Consider the following 17,617-nt stretch of genomic DNA (forward strand, 5'->3'; position numbering starts at 1 on the left):
TTGTATTATGTTATTATATAACAGTGTCTGTATTGTAAATAGCTTAATACTAAGCAGCTATTCGGTTCTTTTATTGAACTAATTTTACCCCCTTTTTCCCACATCTAAAATGGGGTTTAACCAATCAGCAAAGCTCTTATCCATCACGTGATCATTATTGATCCGTTTACCAAAAAAGAAAGCATGGTTTATTGAACGCTGAATATTTTTAATTTATACCATATTTCCCACAGAAAATCCACAGCTTTTGTTGTGATACCATTTTGAAGATTTGGAGATGTGATCTGCTTGTTATTTTCAGAAAAACGTCTGTAAAAACCCGACTTATGACTTGTTCCTGGGAGGTTTTTGCAACTGGCCGTCAGTGATTCACCTATATCGTTAATCCTAACACCATGATCAAGCCTGGAATTTTCTCAATCACAACGGGAATTCATTCCTTTAGGAACTTTTCCCATTTACGGTGATTTAAAATTTGAATGAATTTTTTTAGCGCTCGGCTGTGCCGACATGTTTTGGACTCGCATACTATATTACGGTCATCATTGGCTTTCCTAAAGTGCTTAAGGACAAAACAAGTTGTGGTCGGTAAGGACTTCGTAATCGGCTAATCGCTAATATAAATGAACCGGATAGTCAAAGGCGGTTACGTAAATCATAAAAAAGAAAGCTTAAGTATGTTGAGAAACCTTATGTTATAACATTGCTTTTTTTTTATCAAGTTTTTTTTATTGGTAAAAATGATACAAATTGGAAAATGTAAATATTTTGAATATTTCAAAATAAAAAAGGAAATACTTTGGAATAACCATTTTTTATCGGATATTGAGGCTATTATTAGAAACAATCCTGCAATAAAAATCAAAAATACTTCTTAGGTGTAGAGGCACTCTATAGCATTGAATGCCTTTGAATGTTAACAACTTATGGCAAATTTTATCACAAAAAGTGTATATATTTATATTTTCATTTCGATTAATCATATCCAGGGATTTTATATTCACATACCCCCTTAAAACAATGTCCATATGCACGTATTTCTGTCTATATTTATGATATATCATTTCGATTTCTCATATCCATAGAGTTTAAATTCACATCCCCCCTTAAAACAATGTTCATATGTACGTAATTTATTATTTTTATCTTACAGTTAACCTTAAAATTTTTTTTTTTTAAATGTAGCAAAGTTAAACAAAAATCCTCTTTAAACAGGAAAAAAAAACCCCGACATACACAAAACAATGATCAAGTTTTACAAAATATTTAGTGTTTATTGCTCCAGTTTTATTTGGTTGCAAATATGTGTGGTCTCATGCTCTATAAATTATTGATCCTTACGTCGTTGGTTCCAATTTCTCATGTTATCCTTTAGAAATCCACTTTAATATTGCATGCATTTGTATTTAAAAAGCTCATAGATATCCCTATACACATACAATGTAATCTTTGCAGAAAACAATTTTTAAATTGTACAAAATTTTTCACATTTTTACATCATCAATAAATTTAATTTTTTAATTGCCTTTTAAAGGCAGCTTCAAAGTAAATAATATATATAAATTAAGTAAGTATTACCTATAAAATAAGTAAAGTATTAGAACAGGTTAACTACTATCTATGTGCAAGAGAGGATGAAGTTAAATGTTGCAATATCTGTGATATTTATCGGCGTCAACATGACAAGTTCCGCCACTAGATTTGAAGTGATGCAGAATTGAGTGCGCAACGTAGGAATTTTTGTTGTTTTATAAGGACTAATTGGATTGTACTCAGAACCTGTGTTTTGTTTTCCCCCAAACAATCTTAGTTCTGATTGGCCCATGTCTGCCTGTTGTTTCTCGTGATGTTTTTTCCCATTTAATTACATGTATATAAAACAAATTTATGACTGAATATTTACACCAGTGTCAAAAATTGTTGAAACAAGTGACATTAATTGAAAGGGTTTTATTGAAATTTTTTTGAAAAGGATTAATTTAACCTTTAACTAAGGCAAGATATATGCAGCCCTTTATCAAATGCGTTTTAAATGATAGCTGCTTTTCTCATGGTTCAGTTACAATGCTTATAAAATTCCAGCCGGCCTTCCTAAAATAAAAAGAAATGAGTACTTACGATTTATACATTTTCTGGCTACTAGTCCTTGATTATCATTAATAACACTACTCCAGCAATGGAAGTCGAGGCTCCGACGATCAAATTGGTGTTTCTCCCTTTTGACTGCGTCGTTTCTTCTATGGTATCTTTTGCGTTGGATGTAGTAGTACTTTCTGTTGTTGTTTGTCCACATGCTGCATAGTGTTGTGAGGTGTGTTGTATTTGTATTGTTTCATCTTGTATATTATTAGTAACATTTAGTTTCTTAAATTCCAAGTGGTCAATATGTTTGGTCATTTTTTCTAAAATTTTAACTTTGTTTATGTCCAGAACTTTCCAGGAATATCATGTATTTAAAATTTTCTAGAATATTCTAGTTTATATATGATAAATACCCTGTCAATTCGATCATGATACTATTGTCGTATAAGCATCATTGAGGTATTACTGGGATAAAATTTCACTGGGACGTGTGCAGCAACGGACACTCTGATGTATGTATTTTTAGTTTTTTGCTAAGTTTGTATTAATGTTTTTATATTACTGTAAATAAATTATTGTTAAGTTTAAACTGTGTGATTGATCTTTGTATTTAGGGTTATTCTACCCAAAACAAAATTTGGGGGGTTGGGGATAAGAATTTCTTGCACTTTTGCAGTTCATTGTCAGAATTTTGTTAATTAAATTGTTAAATTTGATTATAAGCCAGCAGAAATCAACATGGGTTTTCGGTCACAGAATTTTTTAGTTAAAGTGTTCAGGTTTTTGATACGTTAAAAAGGATACTTATCGCTTTAGGTTTGCTTTTTGGGTTAGTGAAAACCTCCAGAGAAAGGAAGACATTAGAATTAAGGTTGCAAACAAACTAGTAGAAGAAAACTTTTTAAAAAAAACATTTCCAGAATATACAGTTAGATCAGAGTTAGGCTCGTACAAAATGGCAAATATCATTTAAATTAAGTAAAAAAATGCGATTTGAAAGAGAAAAATTAGAAAGAGAAGAGCAAAAGAGACAGAAAAAGAAAAAGAGGAACAGAGCGTGAACGAAAATTTGAATTAGACAAATTAGCAGCAGAAAGAAAAGAGAAGAAAGGGGGCTAAATGAACTTTGAATTAGAGAAATTAAAATTACAAAACCAACCAGAACCGTCAGTTGTCAAAACTGAATTTGACGCAGCAAAAAATATTAGATTAGTTCCAAAATTTCAAGAAAAATTTAAAAATTTTTTCCCCCAATTCAAAAAGGCGAAAATCAAATGGCCACAACACGTTTGGTCAACAATGTTACAAAGTGTACTGGTTGGCAAACAGCTGAGGTATACTCTGCACAGGGGAGTAAAATTTGCTATGAAAAGGTCAAAGCAGCAATTTTAAAAAGCATATGAATTAGTACCTGAAGCATATAGACAAAAATTCAGAAAGTATAGGAAGTTTGATAACCAAACATTTGTTGAATTTTCACGAAAAAAAATTTATTCGATCACTGGTTTAATCTAAAAACTTGAAAAAACCCTTTTGCAAATTTGCGCCAAGTATCCTGGTAGAAGAGTTTAAGGAATGTGTTTCTCAAGATTTGAAAACACTTTTAAAGATAAAATTGCTTTGAAAGGAGAGTCTATCTGATACTTATTTGCCCAAAAAAAGAATTTTGTATAAGACCCAGACTAGCAGAAATTCTCCCAATTCAGACACATATAAAAAGAGGTTGGGGTCTCAGCTTCCACAAGTCTCCAGTCTACATCCCAAGGTTTTTTAAGTCCGGTCCAGGAGTGTTGAAGGATCGTCGGGAATGGGTCCTTCCTACTTTAGATTGTAAAAAAAAGGGTCATCTGATCAGTGAAGTTTTAAACTTAAGAGAAAAAATATTTTGATAAAACTCAACCACATGTTTGGGGCAGTTAGAGGGATAGAGAAGCCTTAGTTTCGGTTTGTTCTGACATTCCGATGTCCAGGGTTCACAGTCCAGTTCTATTGTTTCTATGGAGGATTATAAGCCCTTTATGTCTCAGGGATTTGTTTCACTCGGTGACTCACGAAAAAAAACCCTGTCCAGTTTTTGAAGATACGGGTGCTGCACAGACGTTATTGTTAGAGGGCGGTTCCTTTGTCTGAGCAGACTTCTACTGGTGGGTCAGTTTTATTACAGGGTGTGGAGCTAGGTGTCATTATTTTCCCCCTGCATAAATTAGTTTGAAGTAGATTTATTACTACCTGTTATGTAGGTGTTGACCTCTTTCCTGTTAGGCATTTCTTTGTTGCTAGGCAACGATTTAGCTGGTGGAAAAGTTGTACCAGTCCATAGTTTGTGAGAAAATCACTCCAGATGTTATGTGCGATGATGAAGATGATGACATTTATCCAGCCTGTGCTGTTACTAGAGCGATGGCCAGAAGACGAAAAAGGGAGGCAGACCATACTCAAGCCTTTGACGAGGGAATTCCTCTGTTGATATTGATTTGAATGACACTTTCTTATCTGACCTTGATGGCACTCAAACAAGCAGGAACCACAAAATATAAGAAGCAAGAGAAGAAAGAACTGTTACCAAAATTTGGTGGTGAGGATGATGAGTTGCATCCAATAGTTACCCAAAGGAAGGCACCCTAGCCAAAAAACTTTACTCTCTGAACAACATAAAGACCCAGATATATTCAACTTGTAAGAGGGCATTTCCCACCAGAAGAGGCTACTAAAGTGGAGAATGCTTCTATATGAAAATGGATTTATGGAAAATGGCGACCACCTACGCTTCTCCAGATGAAGTGTGGCGTGTTGTTCACCAGATGGGTCCCAGCGCTTATGTCAGTGTCAAAGCTCACGATACACCATGGCTGGTCATTTAGGTATCAATAAACATAAAGGATTTTTATTTTTTTTGGGCCAAGCTAAGAAAGGATGTTTCAAGTTTTTAATATGCCATGTCTGTAATGGTAGGTAAACCAAATCAAAAACCACTGCTCCCCTTTCCAAACCCCTTCCAGCTTTTGAAGAACCGTTTAGTCGAGTGTTGGTGGATTTGAGGCCTTTGCCTAGGACAAGATCTGGAAACCATATTTACTTACCATTATGTGTACATCCACTCGGTTTTTTGAAACCATACCTCTTAGGAATATAAAGGCAAAGACATAGTTAAGGCCCTAACCAAGTTTTTCAGTTTTGTAGGAGCAACCAAGGCAATTCAGTCGGATCAAGGCTCAAATTTTATGTGGGGGTTTTTCCCGCAAGTCATGCATGAGTTGGGTATTAGGCAGTATAATAATGCTTATCATCCTGAGTCCCAGGGAGCGCTAAACTTTTACAAACCCAAAAACAATGCTGAAGACCTATTGTTACCAGTATGAGAAAGACTGGGATGAAGGGGTTCATCTTGTACTATTTGCTGCACGAGAAGCAGTCCAGGAGTCTCTTGGGTTCAGTCCTTTTGAATTGGTGTTCGGTTACAGTTAGAGGTCCTTTGAAATTGTTGAAGGAAAAGTGGCTGACTGAGACTAGTGATCTTTATCTTTTAGATTATGTGTCTGATTTCAAAGAAAAACTTTTCAATGCTTGTAAATTAGCACAAGAAAATTTGAAGAGTTCTAATAAAATGAAAATGTGGTATGACAAAGATGCCAGAAATAGGGTGTTTAAGCCAGGTATAAGGTTCTTGATTTTTACCTACCTGGTATCCTTTACAAGCCAGATTTTTTTGGCCCTTATGAAATTGAAAGCAAGATCAGTGATGAAAAATGTAGTTTTGCACCAGGTACGTAAAGAGAAACGGGTTTGTCACATTAACATGTTAAAAGAGTATTTTGAAAGGGTGACCAAATTCTGTAAAACCAGTTTCCCCCCCTTTTGCCAAGAAGACTGTTCAAAATTGTATTGAGAGTGATAAGTGTAGAGATGAATAGAAAGATTGTAAATCAAATGTCCGCTTGAAAAACTCAGAAATTTTGGGTATTTTATGCCAAACTTGGCATTTTAAAATTCACCAAAAAAAACAAGTTAAAAAATTGATGAATGAGTACCATCAAAACCCCGGATGTTTCCAAAAAAAACTAATGCAGCTTGTCATGATGTTATGTTGGCGACGCTCTGCCTATCAAACAACATCCTACCTCTAATAATAAAAATTCATACTTAAGAAGGGGAATGCAGTATATGTTGGACAATGACATTGTTAACCTATAAAAGTAAATTGGGGCTACCGTGTATTTTTGTACCAAAACAGGACGGTTCCTACCGATTATGTACAGACTTTAGAAAGGTGAATTCTGTTACCAAAACTGATTCATATCCAATACCTAGAATTGATGACTGTATGACAGCTTGGAAAGCCCAAATTTTCATAAATTTGACCTGTTGAAAGGCTACTGGCAATGCCGTTAAAAGAAAGAGCAAAAGAAATATCTGCTTTTGCTACACCAGATGGACTTTATCAGTATAAAGTAATGCCTTTTGGCATGAAAAACGCACCGGCACATTCCAAAGGATGATTCACTCCCCCTTTAAGACCTGAGGGAGGAGGTACATTAGAGTCGTCATATACAGCGACACATGGGACGAACATCTCCGAATCATGCGTGCTTTATTTGACATTTTAGCTAAAGCAAATTTTTAATGAGAACCTTTAGAAGAGCGAATTTTGTCATGCTTATGTAGAGTATTTAGGTCATAAAGTAGGTCAAGGTTATGTTACACCCATTATGGCTAAAGTGGAACTTTGCAAAGTTCCCATTCCCACAAACAAGAAAGAGTTAATGAGGTTTTTGGGCATGGCTGGGTTTTACAGAAAATTTTGTCCAAAATTTTTTTAGTAGTTAGTCCACTTACAAATCTTTTACAAAAGAGGGTTTAAATTTAATGGACAAAGGACTGTAAAAATCATTTTTATAAAATCAAATCTTCTTAAGCAACCCATTCGTCAACTCCCGATTTTTCTAAGCAATTTAAGCTTACTGTTGATGCTATGATGTTGGAATCGGGGCACTTTGTTTCAAGAACATATGATAATGTAGATAGAGTTTTTCTTATTTTTCAAAAAAACTTACAAAATGTCAACAAAAGTATTCCACCATTGAAAAGGAATGCCTTGCTTTGTTGTTAGCCTTAACATTTTATGTTTATCTGAATGTTACTTTCATCAATTCTTGTATATACGGATCACAACCCCCCACATTTTTGCATAAATTGTAAAAAAATCAAAGACTTACTAGATGGAGGGTTTTTACAAATACAACATAATAATTAAGCATATCAAAGGAAAAGACAATGTTATTGCAGATGCCTTGTCAAGAGTATCTACACATACTAGAATTTGTATTAATGTATGTATGTTTTAATAATATAAGTTTTCATTGACATTAAACTTTTTAAGGGGGGGGGTGTTGTGGGGTTTTTGTATTTGTATTGTTTCATCTTGATATTATTAGTAACATTTAGTTTCTTGAACATTCCAGAGTGGTCAATATGTTTGGTCATTTTTTCTAGAACATTCTTGAACTTTGTTTATGTCCAGAACTTTCCAGGAATATCATTTTTTACAATTTCTAGAATATTCTAGATTTATGATACTGTATAAAAATGTAATTCGATCAAAAACTATTGTCGTATAAGCATCATTGAGGTATTACTGGGATATAATTTTACTGGGGCATTGTGTGCAGCAACGGACACTCTGATGTATGTATTTTTAGATTTTTGCTAAGTTTGTACTTAATGATTTGTATATTACTGTAAATAAATTATTGTTAAGTTTAAACTGTGTGATTGATCTTTGCTGGCATTTAGGGTTATTCTGACCCATAACAATAAAAGAAATCACTTTATAATACTTACATGTAACTGTACTACATGTAGTGTTTATAACTTAAATAGGCGCTCAAATGGCATTCATACCCCTAAGTATCGTGTAAATACTTGCATTCATTTTTGTCCAGTTGAATTTATTATTCGTTGCATTGCAGTAAAAAAATGTTGGTCGAACTTTTCTGCATGGGACTAATGCATAAACTATCGATGTAACAGAAACCATCCTGTATATGATATAAAAATGAGATTTTTCATTTTTAAAACTAAACTCTTAGGATACATTTAAGGGCAAGAAGGGCCTTTTGCTGAAAAAAAAAATCATCATCCAATTTCTTTCAACTTTTTTTTCTAATTTTTTAAAGTACCATATACAGTGCTGTGGGGCTAATGATAAACATCATGTAACAGAAACCATCCTGTATATGATATAAAAAAGAGATTTATCATTTTTTAAAAACTCATCAACTCTTAGGATACATTTAAGGGCAAGAAGGACCTTTAGCTGAAAAAAAAATCATCATCCAATTTCTTTCATACTTTATATATTTTAATTTGTATTACCTTAAATGTACCTTAAAACAGTGGTATCAATAGGTTTCTTGCCTATTTTTGAGATACTAGTAAAATACTATGCCCCCGAGTGTCAAGTGGACTTTCTGGGGCCCTTTTTCTCGTCCATAACAATTTTTTTTTTTTGCAAGGATAAAAATATATCAGTGAACATGTGTCTTTTAAAATATTTTAGAGAATGAATAGGGTTTGAAAATCGAAAAAGCAAGATTCTTCTGTCACACTGCATCTGGAGACGGAAAATTACATACTTTTAAAGACAATTTAAACACGAAAATACTAAATTTGCGAAAAACTTTATCATTCAATATTTGAAAATAAACGTTGAAATGCACGTTCCTTATTTAATTGATTAGATGTAAAAATATTGAATGGTGAAGCTGAGCTCAACGTTGCACTGAGCATAGTAAATAAAGACATAGGAATGGGAATAAAGTGTCATGTTTACATTCCCCGAGTACAGGAAAAACCAACTATGACATATGCAACACACATTTGCAAATTAAGCGAAATAAGACTACCTACAAAATATTTCCATCAACAACCATGTAAAATTGTTGTGTTCACTAACTCACAAGATACTTTACCATGTTCTGATCAAGACCTCTTTTTATGTGAAAATACTGCCTGTGATTTACCGTGTATACATAATCTTACTTTACTAAGAGATTAACTATGACGTCAAACACTCGTTGGACGTGCAGTGTAGGGAAACAGAAGAGTGGATCAATCTATTCCGTAAATTGTTTTATATTTACAAAAAAGGTTAAAACTTCCTCAATATTTTCATACGAGACAATGAAGTCAAACTGTCAAAAAATGTACAAGTACTATGGTTTTAATCAGAATTTGTAAATAAATTACTGAAAACTATAACCTAATTAAACTTAATTATGTGGCCATGTGTCATTCGTCCCATTAAACTCACATGTATTTGAATGCAAGAACAACATACCTTTTCAAATAGCAAGATCGACAATGTTTTTAGAAGAATAATAGAGGAAAATTTTTAAAATGATATCAAAGACAAGGTTGTGATTAGAGTACATATAATGTTTATATATTTTTCACAATTATAATACTCAGTAATTAATATAAACTCCATAAAGGTTCACACACACAGAGAGAGAGAGAGAGAGAGAGAGAAAGCAGCACGTACCTTTAAGGTGAAGTACACATTCCTGATTCATTGTGGTACTCCTGACAACGAGATTGGTATATAATAACATTATACGTGTCTGTATAACGTATTCCGTCGTTGGAAATGTTGAACCTGATTTCGGTCGTCCAGATGTCAGTTGTATCGTACGGAAGTGGACAGAAGCCCTCAAATAGTGTTCTCTCTTGTAAACTCATCTGTCTTTCCTCACTTTCTTCCGTTTGGTTAATCTTGGTCTGAAAAGAAAATATTAAAAAGTTGCAGAAAAAGGATATGATGCTATTATCTAGTTGTAAGAACACTTATATTAACACTGAAGGATTGATTGTATGCTATTTTACATCCCATTTGAAATTATATCCCATTTTTAACTTTTGAAAAACGCCACCATAGAGCGGTGAAGAACTTCAAGAGTGTAGATGTACTCGGTCATTGCGTAAGGTTTAATAATCGGCACAAGACAAAAGACCACCTTTGAGCAATCGCTTAATGGTAGGTTAATGGTGGCTTAAAGAAGTTAAAACCTTTAAGCCACCATTAAGCTGCAACTTACAGGTGCTTAATGTCCAAACTTCATTAAGCTACCATTAAGCCACCATTAAGCTGAACTTAATGGTGACTTAATGGTCAAACCTCATTAAACTTTTAAGCATCTTATATAGAATCTTTGAACTAACTTTTAATTGTTTTAATATCATTTACGCAAAATCTATTCCAATTCATAATTTTTTCTCGATCGTATTCTACGAGTTTTTTTGACATAATCTTGATCACTGAGAACAAAGTTAGCTAATAGCCACAGGGGCTTGCTCCAAGAGTCTAATAATTATTTTTTTTAATCATTAACAGTGATAATAAAACAAGACATCCATTATCAGTACCGTATATTTTTTTTTTAAATAAATCATTATTACATGCGTTGTTTTTATTTTTAGTGCATATGATTTTTAAAAATAAATAATTATTACACGACGGAGCAAGTCCTTGTGAAATATCTTAAATTTTCAATACCCCAAATCAATTTGTTCTTAAAATTATCTTTATCCATGAACACAAAATACATATAACTTTAAAAAAAAATGGTGTTTATATTTCATGTGTTAAAAGAAACATTCAGCTACAGAATTCACGGGAATATAACTTTTAAGTCATTTAGTCTCATGAAAAAAAAAATCGTTGTATTTAATTTTTTTTTTGGGGGGGGGGGGAGGGAGGGGGGTTACTGGTATAGAAATGTTAAGTTTTCAAAGATTGACTTTTACCAGGGACCTATATAGGTCCCTGCTTTTACATCATGAATAATTTCAATTAATTTGTTATTTTTTTTTAATGCAGCGGTAAGTATCTGTCAAAATCTAGTCGGTCTTTAATGATTGTTATTTCAAAATCGATTTTCAGAAGAACAGCTGATCAGACTAAACATGACATCCGACCACATTTATACACATTGAGAAACGGGGTAAGATTAACAGATTATCAGTGTACAGTACACCGACTGGTCAGACAATAGACCTTAATTAGGTGTCCCCCGTCCCCGGTTAACTAACATGAAACTACACATACACAACGTACACTGACAGATTTTTATGATCAATTATTTTTACAAAATTTAAATTAAACGCAAGCATATAACAAATTAAAAATTATAATTCATCGTAAAAAGTCAATTATTTTGATATCCATTATGATAGAAAAAGAATTGAAACTGAATATGATATTCTAAAAAAAGTTTTTGTAAACGTAATTAACAAGGTAACTCTTACGCGAGGATTGTCACTACATTGTTGACACAGAAACCGTTAATATCCGCAGTAATATTTTTTTTAAAAAAATAGTAGAATCTGTTTTTTTGTCTTTCTTTTTCGATGATAGAATTTTGTGTTTTATCTATAATTAATTTATTTTCAATCGTGATGTAATGCTTACATGTATAAAATTTTCGAATAACAGAGCGAACTCAATCACATTACATCAATATTAAATCCGAACTCAATGTAGAAATATTAATGTGATATAAGCCTTTCAAAAAGATCCACAAATAACATTGTTTATATTTTGATTAACAAATAAATTCTCAACTTTATAAACGTTCAACAAAATACTAGTAAATACTTCTACAAGTCCAAACAAATTTTGAAAAAAATAAAGTTTAAATATTTAATATTTTCCTTTTTAATCAAGAGCGGCCATAGCCTAATGGATAAATCGTTTTCCTTGCAACCCTAAGGACATGGGATCGCGCCCCGTCAGCGGCTATCTTTTTTTTTTAATTTCGTTCTTTTTCATAATTTTTACTAAATCAAGATATGTGCGAACTCTACATTTACAATATTGATAGCAAATCACTATAAAAATAATTTTTTACCCATATAAACAATATTATCGACTGCGTAATGTGACTTAATGGTGGCTTAATGGTGGCTTTATGGTAGCTTAATGGTAGCTTAATGGAGTTTGGACATTAAGCACCTGTAAGTCTAGCTTAATGGTAGCTTAATGGTGACTTAATGGTGGTCTAAAAGTACAATTAAGGACCTGTAAGCCACCGTTAAGCTACCATCAAGCTACATTTAAGCACCCATTAAGGACTTTGAGTTGGCTTAATGGTAACTTAATGGTGGTGTAAATGTTACTTAAGGGTGCTTAATGGTGACTTAAAGACAACCATAAAACCACCATTAAGGACCTATAAGCCACCATTAAACCGGACTTAAGGGTTTCATCTTTGTAGGGAAAACTCCTGCCATATCATAAACTTGTCTTCTCAGGTCAAATTCAAGAGAAAAGCAACTTTCAATTTTAAGTTTAAATGATTTGACGAATGAACAGACACTTCATTTACGCATTATCTAAGGTATGTCGCAGCCGCAGATTAAATCGATCTACATATTTAACGTCTATTTTATACAAATGACAATCAGAAGTACCTGTTTCACAGTAAGATAGCATATTGAGTCCATGTTTTCAAAAAAATATTTTCCCATTATCGTTGCCTCTTTACAGGTTTTAGTGGACCGATCACACAGTCCAGCCCCGGTAACACTTGTTATAGTAGGAGGTGCGAGTAAATCAAAGGAACAGTCGCTCCCTCCAAAGCCATTGTCACACGTACAGTTACCTTAAAATAAAAATAGGGAAAATATATTGTCCACATTTGAGACGATCGTCAATAAAACGATGAATATGAAATCATTGTAACATATAACATTTTGATAAATTATTTTTAATATTTTACAAAAATCTTGAAGCTACTTTTCAAAATTATTTAATCTTATTTTTTTATCTGTTGGCTTTTGAAGATTCTTTTTTTTCAAATGAGAAGATAAGCAAACACAGTTTCTTTACTCGTATGATATTAATAATGGCGTACCACCATCACACATGCCACGTCCGGTACAATTGCTTGGACAGAGGTTTTGTACTGTATACGTTACTTCCGGTTCTGCCTCTTGCAGTGTGGCATTTAAAAGCACAAATGTGGAACATTGCTGTAGGGCGGCTTCAACGTGAATCTGTGTTAGGTTATCATCGCCTGTCATCTGAAAACAACTTTTACGGTATAGCATTGCATTGTTCTATTCCAATGTCTTCAATGCATAAAAAAGGCCACTATTTCTGAACAAAATGATTGATATTAGAAGATAAAATCTTCAATATATTCCCCAAATTTCTTATATTGTTTTTCTAATTAACCTACTCTTATGTCTTCAATGCAATTGGACAAGGTTACATTACTAAGGTCATTCACATGCTGTTGACAGGTGTTGTATTCAGGCGAATTTTCAAAAGCCTGGAGACAAACTCTCTCAGAGTATTCAGTCGTCTGTACGTAGGAAATCGTGCGTTTCATTCTCTGAAGTTGTTAAATGAATAACAATTTATCAAGATGATACTATCGTTGGTTTTTCGCAGAAGATTGTATCTTTATTTTAATTAAATTAGTATGATATTAAATATTTTGACTTGAAAACATAATGAATCTAAAGGTTTTCATAACGCAAATAACTTCAAAGTATTTTAACTTAATAATTGAAATAAATTTTAGGAATTAATTACATACAAGTAAAGGATCTCTTTCCATAGACATATCGGAAACATCCCGCTTTCGTCTTCTGTTCTGTACAAGATCTACATTACATTCGTACTGTTTGCCTCTGTTTGAGTTGCAGGGTGTAAACGTATTGTAGGAGCACTGGGTTTTACCGTCCTCCGTGCATGCGCAGTGAGGTACTAGAATTGAGGACACTGATTGCAAACCGCTATAAACTAAGGAGCTACCACTGAAAAGATTTTCGTTGTCTGGAATCCTACGTACAAAGGAAATGGTAAACAAATTTTATTTGACATCGGATCAATCACGTTATATCACTTTTTTTGTAAACGTTGATCTTTAAACTTACATCCATGACCTAGAGAAGTCATTAGGATAACTCTGACTGATGTCGTCTGTAATGGTACTGTTTCGCCTTCTGAAGTCGTTTTCCCTGTCACCATCAAAGTATCCACATAAACCATCAGCATTTCCTATATCCATTGCAGAGGGGAGAATCTCAAGGTCGATGTTATAATGTCCACTCCATTCCATGATATAGATTGCAAGTGACGTGCCAGTGGGGAAATATATCTTGATATGCATAAAAATTTTCATAAAAAGAGTTACAAAAACGTACATAGAAAACTATAAACCTTATTGATGTCGAACCTGGGCTTAACTGGCCCTTTTTGGTACAAGGTCCTGACCCCTTTCAATTGGGAATTTTAAATAAAAAAAGGCAAATTTTGGAGATATTTATGTTTAATATCAAGTTTTCTTGATGAATAGAGTTTAACTGTAAGTCACATGCTATTCACAATTTAATGAGTTAGTAAAACCTCAATATTCAATTTTTTTCTAGAATAAACTATGGAAATTTTAATGTGTTTGTTATTTGGGAATTTTTACCCACATTCTGGGAAAAATAAGTAAAGATATTTTCAATTGGGACGGGGTCCTTTTGCAGTATCTGGAAGCAAGACTGATTAAACCCTGTCTACAATTCAAAAGTCGTCCTTTCAGACTGAAACCGAAAACAAGAGGCCCCTGGGCCACATCGAACACCGGAGTAACATTGGTGGTGGTGTTCTTTACTTGTATCCCTATTTTGGCATCGCCCTTCGGGGATGAGGTAGGGAGGGGGGGGTCACCATTGTAACAATTTAGAATCTACACTACCCTAGGATATTTCCACATTGCTCACCGGAGTAACATTGGTGATGCTATCCTTTACTTGTATACATGTACCTATTGTGGCCTCGCCCTCCGGGGGATGAGGTAGGGAGGGGGGGCACAATTGTAACAATTTAGAATCTTCACTTCCCGAAGTTTCAGCTTTTCTGGCCCAGTGGTTCTTGAGTAGAAAATTTTAAAAGTTTTTTTCCCTTGATTTCTATGTAAAACTTGGATTCCCTATTGTGGCCCCGCCCAACCTCCTTGGGTCATGATTTGACGAATTGTGAATCAACACTACACCAGGATGCTACCACATAAGATTCAAATCGGCCAAGTTGTTCTTGAGAAGAATTCAAAAATGTGAAAAGTAAACAAATGAGCAAACAGACATACAGACGGACGGACGGACGACGGAGACAATATGCTCAGAAAAGCTCACTTGAGCTTTCGGGTCAGGTGAGCTAAAAAGTGTTTAATTCATTTTATGCCCTGTCGAATATAGGTGTAAGTCTTAGGATATATAGCTTTTACCCTGCTATTCAGTCCGCCTGTCCCAAAAACCATGATCCATGTCCATAACTTTTGAATGGCAGATGCCTAGGGTTTTTTATAATACTAATGTATATTCCTAGTGATAAGACATTTGTTTGAGTTTTAACAATCGATGGTCGTTCTAAAATTATGCGAACTTGTTGCACAGAAAAAAATATTTGACGACATAATCGTGCAAAATGTCACACAGAATATAAAAGAATCTTTACTTATATGGTCTTCAAAATTGCATATCAAAATGTTGTAAAATGGTATCAATTTTTGGCGATTTTTTCGGGACATATTATTAAGTCACTGAGCAGCAAAATCTCCGACGTCAGGGGCATTATAAAAAAAATATGTGATGGAGCTTTCATTTTTTTTCCCAAGAATTCCTGTACAGTTTGAGTTGCCATAACTACTAAACATCCATACATCATTTCTTTTAAGCTTAAAATCTATTAAACAAGCAAAGCATATTCTTTGGCTTTTTTTGGGGGGGGGGGGGACTGAAGGTGTTTATGAGATATTGTGTGACATTGGTGACTCTTATTCACGTTCTTTACAGTCCGGATAAAGTTTTTGTTGATAATCTTCCCGTCCTCCATTATAGCCTTTTCACAGACGTCTTACTGTCTAAAATTCCAATTTGCTATTTGTGGACAAATGTAACGAATACCCTGGGTTACTTAATGTTTTATTATCCATATTCTGAATCTATATTGGAGATACATGTATCTCGAGCATTACACATAATGCTCCGTCAATTCAGGAGACGTCATTTTCACATTTGTTAGCAAGGGAATCGCATCGGAGAAAAATCACTATCTTTCCGTTAGTACTTAAAATATCACGTCAGAAATCTTAATAAATAATAATAGAACTATATAAAGATAAATTTGAGAAAATTGTCGAGAAAATCACGAATTATAGAAAAATTAATGAGTTAAATTTTGGATTCCTCATGCTTTTTTCAATTTTTTGTCGTGCTCCATACATGTACCTCTCCATCAGCAATATCAACATAGCGATTATTTTTGGAGATTTTTTTTTTAAACTACAGAAATTTTGCCCAAAATTATTGGAATTTTACAAATGTATAACTATATGACGTCTATAAGAGTAAATAATAGCAGAGTCCGCGTAATTATTGAACGGCCCTCGTACTTGAACTCTGACACTGACCTTGGAGTTTTATCAACTTTTGCAAAATATACCGATTTTTTTTACAATGGGAACAACTTTTGAAATGCTTGAGGGAGGGCTGTTAGATTTCACTGGTTTATTCCATGTGCAATGTCCTTTCTCCAAAAAAACCCCAACATTTTCATCAATTTTACCTTAGCCTTTTTGTTATATTTATTTTGAGAAATAAAATGCCGTATGGAACTTTTTTAATGAACCGCAAGACCCTTCCAACATCTAGACGTATGAATTCCACATTAACTAACATGTAATTGTATCAATGTAATCTAGGTCGGGATTGGTAATTTCTGACCTGGTTTATTATGTTTGTTTCAAACGTTCTAACCTTGTAATACTTGTCGTGGATTTTCTTGACTTTTAAAACATTATCCTCACACAGTTCATAGCTGATGACGTTATTTTCTCCACACAAATCTATGACGAAGACATCTCTTCCTGCTCTAGCTGCGACTGCGCAGACGCACCATGGACCATCGTAAGACGGGAAACATAGATGGTGTTTAGACTGAATCTAAAATGCAGTTCCTACATTCCACTTGAGTTTCATCTTTCCTGGCCCAGTGGTTCTTGAGAAGAAGATTTTTAAAGATTTTTCCTATATATTCTAATGTAAAACTTGGGTCGGCCATTTTGGCCCCACCCTTGCCCCGGGGGTCATGATTTGAACAAACTTGAATCTACACTACCTGAGGATAATTCCACATGAGTTTCATCTTTCCTGGCCCAGTGGTTCTTGAGGAGAAGATTTTTAAAGATTTTTCCTATATATTCTAATGTAAAACTTGGGTCGGCCATTTTGGCCCCACCCTTGCCCCGGGGGTCATGATTTGAAGAAACTTGAATATACACTACCTGAGGATGATTCCATATGAGTTTCATCTTTCCTGGCTCAGTTGTTTTTGAGAAGATTTTTTTAAAATGCCATTGATTTTTCTCTATTTCATAATTATCTCCCCTTGGAAAAGGGCGAAGCCCTTCATTTGAACAAAAAAACTTGAATCCCCTTCACCCAAGGATACTTTGTAGCAAGTTTGGTTGAAATTGGCCCA

The 17,617-nt window shown here is 33.9% G+C and overlaps 1 protein-coding gene across 1 annotated transcript; it reads right to left on the reverse strand.

Moving 5' to 3' along the window:
• Positions 1-9,624: 9,624 nt before the first annotated feature.
• On the reverse strand, positions 9,625-17,067 carry LOC134276443 (von Willebrand factor D and EGF domain-containing protein-like). The gene is made up of 7 exons (XM_062758700.1): positions 16,894-17,067; positions 14,023-14,246; positions 13,683-13,929; positions 13,320-13,475; positions 12,993-13,161; positions 12,550-12,740; positions 9,625-9,858 (listed from the first exon to the last, which is right to left on the reverse strand). The coding sequence occupies exons 2-7, from the start codon at positions 14,205-14,207 to the stop codon at positions 9,625-9,627; spliced, it is 1,182 nt and encodes a 393-aa protein (XP_062614684.1). The 5' UTR covers positions 14,208-14,246; positions 16,894-17,067.
• Between the last annotated feature and the right edge of the window lie 550 nt (positions 17,068-17,617).

Source organism: Saccostrea cucullata, unplaced genomic scaffold, assembly GCF_032062105.1.
Source record: "Saccostrea cucullata isolate Sc308-1 unplaced genomic scaffold, CSIRO_AGI_Scuc_v1 ctg6678, whole genome shotgun sequence".
In the NCBI taxonomy this organism is placed as follows: domain Eukaryota; kingdom Metazoa; phylum Mollusca; class Bivalvia; order Ostreida; family Ostreidae; genus Saccostrea; species Saccostrea cuccullata.

Excerpts from the sequence above, each read along its gene's own strand:
- LOC134276443 (XM_062758700.1), bottom strand. The coding sequence starts at position 14,207 with ATGGAATGGAGTGGACATTATAACATCGACCTTGAGATTCTCCCCTCT. Across the intron at positions 13,930-14,022 it reads GACTTCTCTAGGTCATGGAT|GATTCCAGACAACGAAAATC; the intron begins GTAAGTTTAAAG and ends CTTTGTACGTAG. Across the intron at positions 9,859-12,549 it reads GCTATCTTACTGTGAAACAG|ACCAAGATTAACCAAACGGA; the intron begins GTACTTCTGATT and ends TTTTCTTTTCAG.